This window comes from Trachurus japonicus, chromosome 15 (assembly GCF_045865225.1).
Source record: "Trachurus japonicus isolate A0001 chromosome 15, Traja_1.0".
Lineage (NCBI taxonomy): Eukaryota > Metazoa > Chordata > Actinopteri > Carangiformes > Carangidae > Trachurus > Trachurus japonicus.
The window spans coordinates 14,746,768-14,760,118 of NC_140921.1; the positions used below are offsets into that span (position 1 = coordinate 14,746,768).

Below are 13,351 nucleotides of genomic sequence, written 5' to 3' on the forward strand. Positions count from 1 at the left end.
CACAGCAATATTGTGTTAGCCACAGTGTGAAATTGATGAGCATGTTTCCTTTCATTGAGTGCTACATTACAGCGTCTGGCTGCCGCGAATCATCCATTAGTGATTGTCACCGTTCAATTTGATTGTGCGCCGCTGAACATCCCAGGGCAGTTAGAGAAAGGCCTTGGTGTTAATTCAGACTGTGAGCAGGAGAGAGAATAAGACTCTCGGGGCACTGATGGCTGCCGGAGTGATGAAGATTGGTGTGTGATATGAAGCTGTTGAAGTGGCAAACAAAATGCAAAACAGAGGAACAAGGGCCTCGTTGCTGGAGAGTGTGGAGAGTTACACCACCAGCCAATCAGTACCGTCCTCAAACCTCAGTGTCTATGAGCTGTTTTAATGTGCAGTATGGCTGAATTTTCTTTTTTTTTATATAAATCTGAAATCAAAGTAGGAGAAATAGTGAAATCACCTGTTTCTCATCACTCGAGTTCAGCCTCAGTAATTGTCCCCATTAAATTGAAACCATCTGTAAATGGCAACTTGAGTGATAGAGTGATGGGGGTAAAATGAAGCTCAGTCGAAGTGTCAGATGGGAATCTTCACATGGGTGTTATCACACTTGTGCCCATTAAAGTCGACCCTCAGAGCTTCTTTGGGATCATTATAAGTGTTGGGCTGAGGCTGCTACACCGTCTACTACAAGGCACCTGTGTCTCAGATAAGACTGTGGCAGTGTCATAAAAATGACTTAATGAGCCCATTTGTTTAGAGGTTTATAGTCACGACAATTTCTCATTGACTTGCAGCCAAAAAGTCTTTCTTGCCACCTAGTAAAAAAAAAAAGAAAGATTCTGAACCATATTAAAATCTTCCACATCCCATTACAACACAGACTGTAGGCACATTGCAGAATAGAAAAATGTCATTCCATAAAAAAATACATTTATTTTGAACAATTTCAAAATGGCAATTTGTTCACAGTAAGAAATATGATTTAAAACAAGACGTTTTTTCATATCATCGACAAAAAGCAACAGTAGATTAGACCATGCACAACGTCTGGGCAACTGCACAACTAGACTATCAGACAGTGTGTTTTAATAATTTGTTTAATGTGTAAACTTTAAAACCACCATGAGATATATATATATTTATATATATGTACAGAACTCGCTCACCCTAATATAGTCTTAAGTCTTTTATCACAGATAATTAGGGCATGCTACTGTAAAAAAAAAAAAAAAAAAAAAAAATCCAAAATAAAAAAAGAGGACATACAGTACAGCTTGTTGTGAGACTAAAGGTCATGGAAACATACTAGTTTCTGTTTACAATAAAGTAGGATGAAGCTAGTGTATACATTCCATCTTATTCTATGTACAAGTTGTGTGTATTTTCCACTTCTAAGGCCAGACTTCTATGGTCATGTGAAGGTTTTGTTGTGTACCATCATGTGAGAGACAGTCTTTAAAAGCACCATGTTACCTTACAGAGCAAAACCAATGACACATTTCTTTCTTTCTTCGTGCACAATAGTCAGTTTTCCTTTTTTTTTTTATATACGTTCATTGTATTTACAAAGCATAGACCTCTAGTTACAGGGCGGTAAAGGTTCAAGTTGTTCTCTCAAGATAAACTTAAAATGACTTGTTAGTTGTTTTTCTGTCGTTTGGAGGCAGAGCAGCTATTTGCTCTGCATTCAGTGACAGCTCTTTGTCATTTGGGGCTTTATTGTTCAAAATTATTAGCGAAACAACACAAAAAGGTTACACTTGACTAATCTTATAGCCACTAAGTTCAGTTTGTGTGACAAAGAGAAACATTACCGTGTACTCTCAAAACATTTTATTACAATAAATTAGTCTATCCCAGATGATATTTTAATGCCTTGAGGGCCTAAATGTCTGTAAAGTGACGCGTGAAATCCAATGCTGAATTTTAAAGTGACTTGATATAACATATACAGTAGAATCTATACAATCTAACTCATATACAATCTCTCATTTACATTATATCGATATTTCCCTCAGATGGGTTCGTACAGTAACTCAGTGTCAAGGCTTTTGAGGTATTATATTTAAATGAGTCAGTCTGTGCTTCCTGTCTGTATATTTCTCTAATAAAGATCCATTCTGGTGTCACAGGGAGTAAAAAAGTCAGGCCTAACATATCCCAATTAGTAATGTCACATGCACTGTGTGGCGAAGAGCCTAATTGGACGGATATTGTGGCAATTCACCGCCCTTAAACTAGAGGCCCCAGAGTCTGGCTCTGTGTACTGATCTTCACCTGGTACTGTAAACTAGATACTTACTCTATACATGTGAGTTAAAAACATGACTTTGAACGATAGCAGCTATCAGCGTGAAATCAATAAACAAATAAGAAAACGATGCAAACAATTTCAGCACAACTGTAACACAACAATCTGTACTTACTCGGCAACAGAGCGCATGTCTTACACATTAGTACAGTTTGGAAATTCCCTTGTGTGAATTCGCTCCATATTTCTTCCGATGCCTCCTGGAAACATGCAAACAAATAATAAAGCAGACTCAATGCAGGGACAGGCAGCCACTTCGACTTTATATACACATCATAAGCTGGAGGTATCGGTATCCCCCTCCCCCCTTTTGGCTTTATCTACGTGACACTGATGTTGGGGTGAAGTAAAAACAGCTTTTAAACATCAACCAAACAACTCAAAAGTTCAATCTAGATTGCTCTAATCTTTTTTACATGAACATCAGATGGTTTGCACATGCTTTTTCACCTCATTATAAATTCATCACCCGGGCATTCTGGTTGAAAAGCCCCCCTGTTGTCTCAACAAAGCGGCACGCAGGCTACACGAGCGGGGCTGAGCCGGTGATGGTGAGCTGATTAGATGGCATCGCTGTGACAACTAGGGTCGTTCAGATTGTGCCGACACTGGCGTTTTCAAAAGGTGCCACTTTTATCTCTCAACTGTGTCAGTAGTTTGTACGAAGCTGCATGAAGCTAATTCCATGTTCCCATGTAACTAATAACCTGGCAGTAAATTCATCAAGGTAGAGCTCTGGCTGTCAGCTCAGATTTACTAAAAATAATATGATTCATTGGCTTTAAATTGCTTTTATATTGAGCATATTTGAAGAGTAAAATCTATGTAGTCTGTAAAATCACAATTTGAAAAAGATAAGAAATAAGAGTGTTTATTCTTACTTTTAAACTTGATCAAATTCCTGACTATACTAACGGTAACAGTAGATCTTAGATGGCAGAGACTCTGTGGCTGTGGATTGGCTGTAGTGTTTGGTGCTGTGCAGGTTGTAGTGGTGTATACTGTAGCAGGTGGTGTAGAGCACAGAGAGATGCCTGTTGCTGCCACAACACTGTGAGAGCCAAAACAGTAAAACAGCTGAAAGTCACTCAGCAGCCCCATAAGACAGAGGGGGAGCTGCAGATCCAGGTGACATCTCTCTGTAGGTTCATCACTACGAGCGACACTCTCTCACTCTCTCACAGTCACACTGTCATTCAATATGTTGTCATAAAAAACTAATTACAATACCTCCAAGCATTTCACACATTATTTTGCAGAATAAACTATCACTCACTAAACAACGGAGCAGTTGAGGATAAGTCATTGACTCTGATTGGCTGTTAATACATGTGATTAAAGAGCTACTCCTAAAGGTTATACTCGTATACTGTAATTATGAGTAACTGGCTTGATAGATGAGTTTTATCTCTCATACTCCCATTTTTTTTTAGAGAGAGACTGATTAATGCTAATCAGAGGACTGAATTTATAGAAATAACCCTGTGGTTTCTCTCATATAGTTGCATTGCGTCTCTCGTATTAAGAAATTAGCGACTTGATTTCTAGGTGGGACCGCTCAGACGACCTCCTCCCTGCTGCAGTCTGCGTCACACAGAGCATTCCTGAATCTCATTCATAGCGTAATTCATTTTGATTTTAACTGAACTGCAAATGTCTACTTATTATGAAACATGAGCTCATGTAAGCTGTTGTGTTAATCATTCAGAGCTGATTGCTATTAACATAAATCAAATTAAAAGACTGAACTAAACTTACAATAGGCACAATTTTCATTGTAATTGGTCGAAAAAAGAAAAAAAAAGAAACTGTTTGAAATAGTCAAAACTTCATCTTAACCTTCATGAATTTTGGCCGATTTTACCTCGTAGCTTGAAGCTGCAGAGTGACTGCCCGGGACTGGCAGATTCTTCTTATTAGGGCTTTGTAAAGCAATTTATTAAGAGCACATAAAAATCACTGAACCCAGACATTAATTAAATCAAAACTGGTTAATGGTTTTTCCTCTGGTAAGGGGCATGTTTCCCACTGGCTGGAGCACGACCTCCCTCACAGGCAATGGAGAATTCAATACTTCATAAAATATACTTCAAAGGAATATTGTGTTTCGACAAGGTAGCTATGATTTAAATAATAGCCTGTGCTCCCAGTGCAATAGTGGGAAATACTGCAGATGAAGAAGTGACTGCAATATCCAAAATAGATGAATTAATACTATGAATCCTAAGTGAGAGGACACTGATCCGCACTAGTGAGTTCATCAGAAAGCAGCAGACAGCCTTAGATCTTACTGTATTCTTGTGAAATGGATTGAAGCTTTGTGGGAACATTTGTATCGCGGCCAAAGTCAGGCTGCATGAGAATCAAGCCAAGCTACAGAGTATTGATGAAATCTTTAAACAGCAAGTTGTAAATTCATTTAATCTAGCGCACCCCGCATCAAAGGTCCCATGCTGTGCTGCCCTTTTGTAAATAAACACTTCTGAAAGAAACCAAAAAGGAGTTAATTTGTTTCAGATCAGCAAGGACTTGGAAAGGTAGAAACAGCTGAGAAATGAGAAATAGCCAAAGTGCTGAGTGACCAGAAAAAAGGCCTGCAGCCCACATGTCTGTGTCAGGAGCACTGCAATGCTACTTTTGTCAAATAATCCACTCCGTCTGCGGGGACCGAGTAGCTCTCATCTAAAAGACATCACAGTGGATGTCGGGCATAGCAATCAAAAAAGTTAGCTTGTCATTGTGATATTTGGTAAGTGTGCGGACGGCGGACGCTGAAGTTGTGTGTGTGTGTGTGCTGCGTAGTTTGCAAAAACAAAAGAAAAAATCGTGACATGCTGTACTGGTAGTGACATTCCCCGGAGCTCAGATCAGTGCCAGATTTCAGTGTACGGAAGCCCAGCTTAGAAATCAGACACTCAAAGAAGACTGAAACAAAGTTGTGCTTCTGCAATGAAATTCAAAACAGATGCTCAGTGGTGCGTTCTTAGGGCAATAAATGTTAATCAGTATCAATCTCATAGAGTGACACTCATCCCTTAAATCTTGTATTACTGTGTCCGAGTGGTGCACAGATATAAATATTCACCATTTAATTTTGTCACGGCATAAAAAAGTCAAATAGTATTTCCTACATCCTTTAATACAGCTATTTAAAATCAGTGGTTCCTCAGGTACTGTATATGAGTATACGATCTCAGAATTTCAAGTCCATACCTCACAATATCTTCAGAAATAAATGCAAATGAATTGACTAAGTCATCCAAGGTTACCGGACAAAGGGAAAATATTATGCAAAAAATCTTGGTTGCAGAGTCTTTGGTAACAATGGACACTTACTGCTTCTTGTAGAAGTTTCTTTCATCTGTCTGCTAGTAGAGAAATGAATTATTCTTCTATTGCTATGGGTTCAAACCCTTTTAAGTTTTCAGTGCTCCTTTTTCTCGATGGCAGATCTCTCTTTCTACACATTTTCAATGGAACTTGGGTCAGGGCTCATTGCTGACAAGTTTGAAACAGTCCATCTTTTCCTTTTCAATCACTCTTTAGTGCTGCTGAATGGTGCAGTGGGTTGTTGTCCTGCTCAAAAAACCCAAAACATTTGAGACACTGACACTGGATAACACGTTGAGCTCTAAGTGCCTTGGTAATCCTCTGATTTCATCATTCCTTTGATACATTTAGCATCTCCAGCATCAGATGCAACAAAACAGCCCCACAGCATGATAGAGCCTCTACCAGGTTTTATTATAAATGGGCTTTTTCTTTTCCTTCTGGCCTTTATTTCATCGCCTATAAACAAACTGATGCACTGTATTCCCAAAGAGCTCCACTTTGGCTTCAGACTGGGGCCAGCTATAAAAGTTGTTGCAAAATTAGATTTGCCTTTTTGTCTCTTTCTTTCAATAGTAGTGTCCTCCTTGGCCTCCGCCCATGAAACCCCAATTGGTTAAGTTTGCTGTGTAAGGTATGGGCTTGAAGCCACCAGGACAGATTGCTGCAGGTCAGCCTGAAGCACTTTAGATGTTTATTCCACAATCAGCACCAACCTACATAGTGTTTAGACAGACATACTAACATCTAAAGGACGGACAGACAAATGGTCTTGTGTTTCTTCTTAGAACCTCATCCTTGAAGCATCTGAACTGATCGGATCTGACTGTGAAACCTTACAGTTCTTATTTGGCAACATATTGTGAAAAATAAACACAAGAAAAAATTGGCCTCATTCATTGGTTAATTCAGATCAGGTGAAGACTAAAGGTTAAGCACAGGTTAACATGTGGTTTTTTTTAAATTTTGTTTGAGGATCTAATTTAAATACATCAAAAGTATTCAATAATAACATTTAAATAACTTCACTGCTATGCAAGTTTTTTCTTTCTTTTGTTCTATAACCTTGGATATTTTATTAAAAATGTTCTGGTTATGCAAAATAGGCTCATTTGCATTTATTTCTGAGGATATTCTGATTTATGAACTTGAGATTCAGTGGACACGCCTTGGGCACGCCTAAAATCCTGGGTTGCCAAATACTTTTAAGCAGGACTATACTTTACTCAAGAACTTTGATTTTTATATTTATACACTGTTGCCCAAAAAGTTGGAATAATTTTGTTTTCAGACACATTCCTCTTTTTATTCCTATTATAAATTGTAGTTTAATTTTCACAGTCTTATGTTTGGAAGAGATTGATCAACAAAGTTTTGAGAAGATATACACTTTATCAAGAATAAATCACGTTATCACAATCATTATTTAATTTCATACTATCAAGGAAATTCAAACACTGGTACATTCATTTGCAGTTACTTTGCAGATGGAAGAACTACACTAAGCACTTTTGCATCGCTACTTTAACTTAAGTAAAGGATTATAATACTTGTTCTTTCACTGATAAGAATACTGTAGTAGTTCACTTTCCTCATTTATTTCACTGGGGGTGAATGTTGAATGCTAATCGTATAAATAAATAGGGATGTCCCGATCCGATCACGTGATCGGAAATCGGGGTCGATCACGTGGTTTCAGACTCGATCAGAATCGGACGTTACATCCCGATCAGGAATCGGATATATTACATATCTACATGTCAGGGTTTTCCTATCTGTCTAAAGCGAAGACGGGCCGCATGGGGGGCGTTCAGATGTATCATCTTTTGCACTCTCAAACCCATTACTTTTACTGTAGACGTTCGTCATGTGCGCTCATTACCCAAAGCGACGCACATTCGGTGCAGCGTGCTTGTGTTTTGTGCATGGTCTGTGGCGCACAGCTCCACGGTGTGTGTGTGTGGCTGCGTCGTCGCGGACAAGTAACGATATGAAATGACGGCGCTTGCGAGAGTGTGAGAGACGATCGTGTCACCGTGTCAGCTCACTGTTTGTTTGTGTGTGTGTGGCTGCGTTATTTCACTGCTGACTTCCAAGCAGCTTGTTGTTGATGTTTGAGCGCTACACAGCAACAACAGTCACTGCAGCTTCTACTGAGAGCGAGTCCGACGCACGTGAGACCGACACACGGACCGACCGCGCAGATGTCGCGGACATTCTTAAACTTCTCATACTGTTGAAAAAAAAACTACCGTTGTGTTGCGTGATGGCAGATACAGAACCAGGTATTTATTTAAAGTTAGAGAGGGAGAAGGAACAAGGTGAGCTGGGTGAGGGAGGGAGGGAGGGAGAAGGAGCGGAGTGAGTGAGGGAGGGAGAAGGAGCGAGGTGAGGGAGGGGGGGGGGGGCAGACAGGCAGGAGAGGGTGGGATCAGGGGAGAGAGGCTGGTGATTGAGAAAGACATGATAAGCTATTTTATTTTTGACCAAATGTTCTTGTTGTTGACTTATGGATAACGGCATTAATATTATACTGTGGAGCTACTGTGCTAATATACATTGAGAGTTTGATATCATGGCATGTCTTACAATACTGCAATAAATGTCATGGGCTTGTTATTGAGGTAGAGTATTATTGTGAGATTGTGATATTGTTACATCCCTAGTAGAGCACAAAGAACAGAAAAATAGTGGGATGATACAGTTGATCTACATTAAAAACTTTACTGCGTTGCCAAAGTATCGGATCGGGACTCGGTATCGGCAGATACTCAAAATCAAATGACTCGGACTCGGACTCAGGGGCAAAAAAATGTGATCGGGACATCTCTATAAATAAATGTAACTACCTAGTAGTAGCAGTACTACTGTAGTAGTGTAAACATGTTTTGCCGCGTACCTCTGCTCCTGGCCTCCAGGTCCTTTGCCATGAGTTCCTTTGGAGATGGAAACTCGCTGAGCTTCACCTTGGACATGTTGTCGTTCTGACCGACTGTACTAATCACCTCTGGTTCTTTCTCGTGGCTGTCCTCAGTCTGAACATGGATCCAGGGGATTTTCCTAAACACAAGAAAAAAGAGCAGAGCAGCTGTGTAACATTTCCAAATTTGCAGCTGAATCCAGCACAATTTAATTTCTTGTCTGAGTGAACGCACCTCTTGAACTTGTAGATGAAGAATGCGGCTAAACCGACAAACACCACAGTGAGCAGCATCAGCATGGCCGACCCACTGTGGATGGAGTTTGAATCCACAAGTGGTGCTGAAAGACAGTTATGTCGAATCAAGTGTCATAGTGCTTCAGTTTTTTCTCAAGCCATGTCTTATTTCAAGGAGATTACTTCCATTATCCTGTGCCATGCAACAACTGCGGGCAAATAGCTGTACTCCGCATGATCCCCTTGGGGTATTAAAAGAAACCTTTAGGTGGTCCGGTGCCTCTCCCCGGGGACTGTCATGCAGGTAACTTATGCATAGTCATGGCTTTTTAAATGCTGAGATGCAATATTCAAAGTATTTCCCCCTCCGCCAACCATCTCTCTCTCTCCTTTAGAGAAAAGCCTATGAAGTCTACGACCTTTCTGGATCATTTTAAAGGCAACCCAGACCTTTGTATGCAGACACAAATGAAGACAGATCCGCTGGTGGATGAAAAGGGTAAAGCCACGCAACGTTGATCGACACGTTTTTGCGATATGCTAATGACCCGGTGACCCTGCTGATTTCCACAGTGCATACCAAATGCCTTCTTTGTCAATCATGTCATTGATCGGCTGATTTCAAAGAGAACTACTGTCTCACAGCCTCAGGTGCAAAAGTAGTGCACTGCCATGGATATTTGAATCTCATGATATACAGTATCATATGGATCTCACTCAGGAATTACTGTTGGCTTTGTCTTATTCTACTTGCTCGGTGTTTGAGCAGAACTCAATGTCAAATCATCCAAAGAAAGATAGGCGTCTTATCTTTTGCACATCACTGAGCAGAACAAATGCACTGTAGACGTGTAGATGCACCGAGCTAAACTGGCACAAATTAAGCCTGAAGCATTTTTGGATGCTTTGTTTTTTTATGTACCTGCAGAAGTTTTTTTTTTTAAATGTAACAGTTACAATCAGTGTGGAGAAATCATATATGCTGAGGTTACAAAGAAACTTACCCAGAGTTTGCTGAGTCATGTAGACAATAATGCGAATATCAGCTTTCAGCTCAAACTGGATCAGGCCTTGGTTCAGGGCAGTGACAAAAATATCCGATATCTGTATTTAACAGGAACAGAAAAAAATAAACAAACAAAAAACATATGAGACACGCTGCAACTAATAAAAACTAATATGAAATAACAGAATGCCCTTTTCATGTAATGGATCAACAATTTATAATTAATGTTTTCCCAAATAAAATAGGTCAAGAAATGTGTTGCTTTTAAGAATGAGATGAGAGGAGCATGGAGTTTGTGTTAGCTTAGCTTAACTGAAACGAGGGGCAAACAACCAGCCTGACTCCAACTCAGAAGTTAATATACAGTACCAACCCCATCAAAATCTGACAAAACAATGAATTACAGTGTCCCAGTTGGTCATTAGTTTTGGTTATGTTTTCAGTGAGCTTTAGAGTTTTTGATCGAACTCTTGTCAAAACGTATAAATACGATAAAGGAATGTTGAATTGCCCCTTTAAGCATCTTTTGTTTCGACTCCTTCACATGGCAGCAGACACCAAATCAATTGATACCATTGTTGACTGGAGGACATGTTTCGAGTTTTGACAACAGCTGTCACAAACTTTTTGGGGGGTTATGTCCTTTTTTCATACTTAATCATGTTATATTGTAGCATCCCTCAATAAAGCAGCTACGTTTCAGGAGCTTGTTTCACACCTCAGTGGTTCACTTAATACAGGCTGCTGTGGCCCATAACTAACACCACAACAAAAGACCTAACTGGTGCATAGTGTAATCTCAGTGCTACCAATTGATTCCAACAATTTCCATTCAATTGATTAACTCCTGCTCCTTAACTAACCCCGACCGTTAACCCTTCACCCCTCTCAGCCATTCACTGCCACAGGTAGCTTTGACAGGCCTATAACACACATTCACTAACCAACTGGAAAACTCAGGAACTGTAATTATCCGTCACTTCTATCTTTTTCTTCATAAAAGACAAGAGAACTAACTTTATATTTCCATATTTCTTGGTTCTCACCGTCCCTAGAGCCTCCTCACTCCCTCTCTTGTGCTCACTGGATGTATGCTCGTCAGGCAGGATGAAGAGCTCCGCTGTGGTTGGAAGTCCTGGGTACAGACACACCAGCAGCTGATCCCCGGGAACCCCAGACACCTGCAGTGACAGGACAACACCAGAGAGAGTCAAGTTTGGGTTCTTACCTCCAAACTTTGGAAAACAAAGTCAGAATCAATGCTGTTTCAACTTAAATTCTTATTCACACTCGGGTTGCTGTCGTCATGGGTAAACTATAAAAAGAACAAATCCCTCACATGGACCATATAAAAACACCACAACTGCTGTATCAATACTGCACACAGGTATAAAATAGTAATGAGTGTGAAAGCCACTGGTAGACCATGTTGGCTCCAGGAAAGATCTCAGAGCAATAGGGACTTGATGTACCTGTGACAGAGCTGTCCGCACCACACGGCCTATATCCTCCCTCCACTCTGGGATGTCAGGATTGTGCTCGTCAAGTGCCGGCGAGAACGACAACAGCAGTGACCTGAAGAACTCTGGGAATAAAAAAGGTGAAGTGACGTCTGTTAGAATATGAATGCTACTTCTGGTTTAGTTTGTGATTAATCAGATGTGCAGTTTTGTCTTTTTTCATTTGGCCAACATATGCCTTGAAGTTAATTGCTGCTCAAGATTTCGTGTTCGTTTACCATGACATTTTATTCATTAGGTAAGTCCACGTTGACATCAACGTGGCGCCGCTTCCAGCGTGGACCGAGAGGCATCATACTTTTCCAGAGATAGCGCATTGCATATTCATGTAACGTGCATCGCACCAATTAAAGTACGTTGAAGACTGTCTCCCCCACTCACCTTTAACAGTTATAACTTTTGAATCCTGCATTACGGTGCTCCCAGAAGCAACCTGGACCGTGACCTTGTTTTTCCCCTCTCTGTAAAACGTGTAGGAGATGCTTCCCTCCAAGGTTATAATGGGCTGGATTTCAAACGGAAAAACACAGAAAATTGCAGAAAACCCTGCATCCTCTCAGTCGCATATAGAATACCATGTACATGCAGCCCTTGACATACTGTATAATGAGGAGGGGAGCGAGGGGGGGGGCTTCAGGGAGCAAAATTGATGTGATAAATAAATACGACCACCAGCCATCTTGGCTGAAAAGACACAGTGTGGCCACGTGCAGTTACATTATACATGATTTGTGTGAAAACGCTGCAGATTCACATTAACACAAGGACAGAGAGGAGCTGGAGAATGGAAAAGACAGCAGCAAACAGTGCAAGAAGTGTGTGTGTGGAACAATTGTGGGAGGAGGACGAGCTTCTCACCTCGGAGCTGTTGTCAAACCACCAGAAGAAGGTCAATGTTCTGGTGTGACTCGGCCAAACCACCACAGTCAGATTAGCCTCCTTCCCCCTGATGGCTACAATAGGAATGGAGAGATATACACGCTCCACGGGACCTGAGGCAGCAACGCACACATTCATCCATACATGCATGCATACATGTGTGCATACAAATGGATGCACACACACGCACACACACAAAAGCACACACAAATTCAGCAAACTCTGAAATGTTATTGTGATCACTGCTCATGTGCATTTCGCTCCAGGTGTGCTTTTGCATTTTCCAGAGCTAAAATGTATAAAAGTAATGCAACCATGACTGAAATGAAATTCTGCAGACTGGGAACGTGACTATCCATGAAAGAGAAAAGCGTTCATGCTACACGCACTGCCGCAGGAATGAGTAATGACATTTCTTATTCACATACTGGTGATGTGTAAAAACAGTGTGCTGCTGTCAGATCCCTGGCTGTTCTCGGCTGAGGCTGTCACTCGGTAAATCCCAGTCGTTCTGTAGACGTGCATGATGCCATCATCGGTCCTGCTCAGGTTGGAGTATGTGATCTTGATGCCGTCCCCAAAGTCTAGCTGGATGCTGGTCCTCAGCGAGTCTCCCTGCGGATGGACGGTAAGACACGGCATCTGTCACCGCGGCTTAGGTCGGGATACTTTAGACCACACACAAATGAAGTAAGCACAGGCCACTACTCAAGTGCTTGGGCCGTGTCACAAACACTTTGTTGGTGATTTTGAATGGATGAAGACAGAAATTCAACTGAGAAAAGATGAGGGGAAAGTAAAGAGAGCTGCCGAGGCAAAGAGGTCATAAAAATGAGAAAGATCTGTTTTTATCTGCCATCTTGCCAACTGATAAAATCATCCAAAACAAACAAACAAACCTATTCCCATCATTCCAGTGTTTTTCACCCAAATGAGAAAAAAGTATATTTTCTTAGAAACCCCCAGTGGCATCTAGTCATGCAGATAGCTTTGATTTTATTTCCTCGTGTTTTGAGATATCTGTTCTGAGAGATTTCTGCTGCAACACTAATAAAACAGGTTAAAGAGGCTTCATTTGCAGTGCTCACAACCATGAAAAATTACATTTAACAAATCAACAAGAACCTGTCTTTCCAGAGTCAGTATCAGTG

General features: G+C 40.8%; 1 protein-coding gene across 1 annotated transcript in view; it reads right to left on the minus strand.

Moving 5' to 3' along the window:
- Positions 1–912: 912 nt before the first annotated feature.
- The window catches only part of sorcs3b (sortilin related VPS10 domain containing receptor 3b), a 43,629-nt gene continuing 31,190 nt past the window's right edge, over positions 913–13,351 (minus strand). Inside the window, exons 19-27 of the mRNA XM_085799833.1 lie at positions 12,629–12,815; positions 12,180–12,313; positions 11,703–11,826; positions 11,274–11,386; positions 10,848–10,982; positions 9,800–9,899; positions 8,794–8,899; positions 8,538–8,698; positions 913–2,508 (exon numbers count right to left, since the gene is read on the minus strand). Coding sequence (XP_085655959.1) covers positions 2,444–2,508; positions 8,538–8,698; positions 8,794–8,899; positions 9,800–9,899; positions 10,848–10,982; positions 11,274–11,386; positions 11,703–11,826; positions 12,180–12,313; positions 12,629–12,815 — 1,125 coding nt within the window. The 3' untranslated portion in view covers positions 913–2,443. The remainder of the gene's footprint in view (positions 2,509–8,537; positions 8,699–8,793; positions 8,900–9,799; positions 9,900–10,847; positions 10,983–11,273; positions 11,387–11,702; positions 11,827–12,179; positions 12,314–12,628; positions 12,816–13,351) is intronic.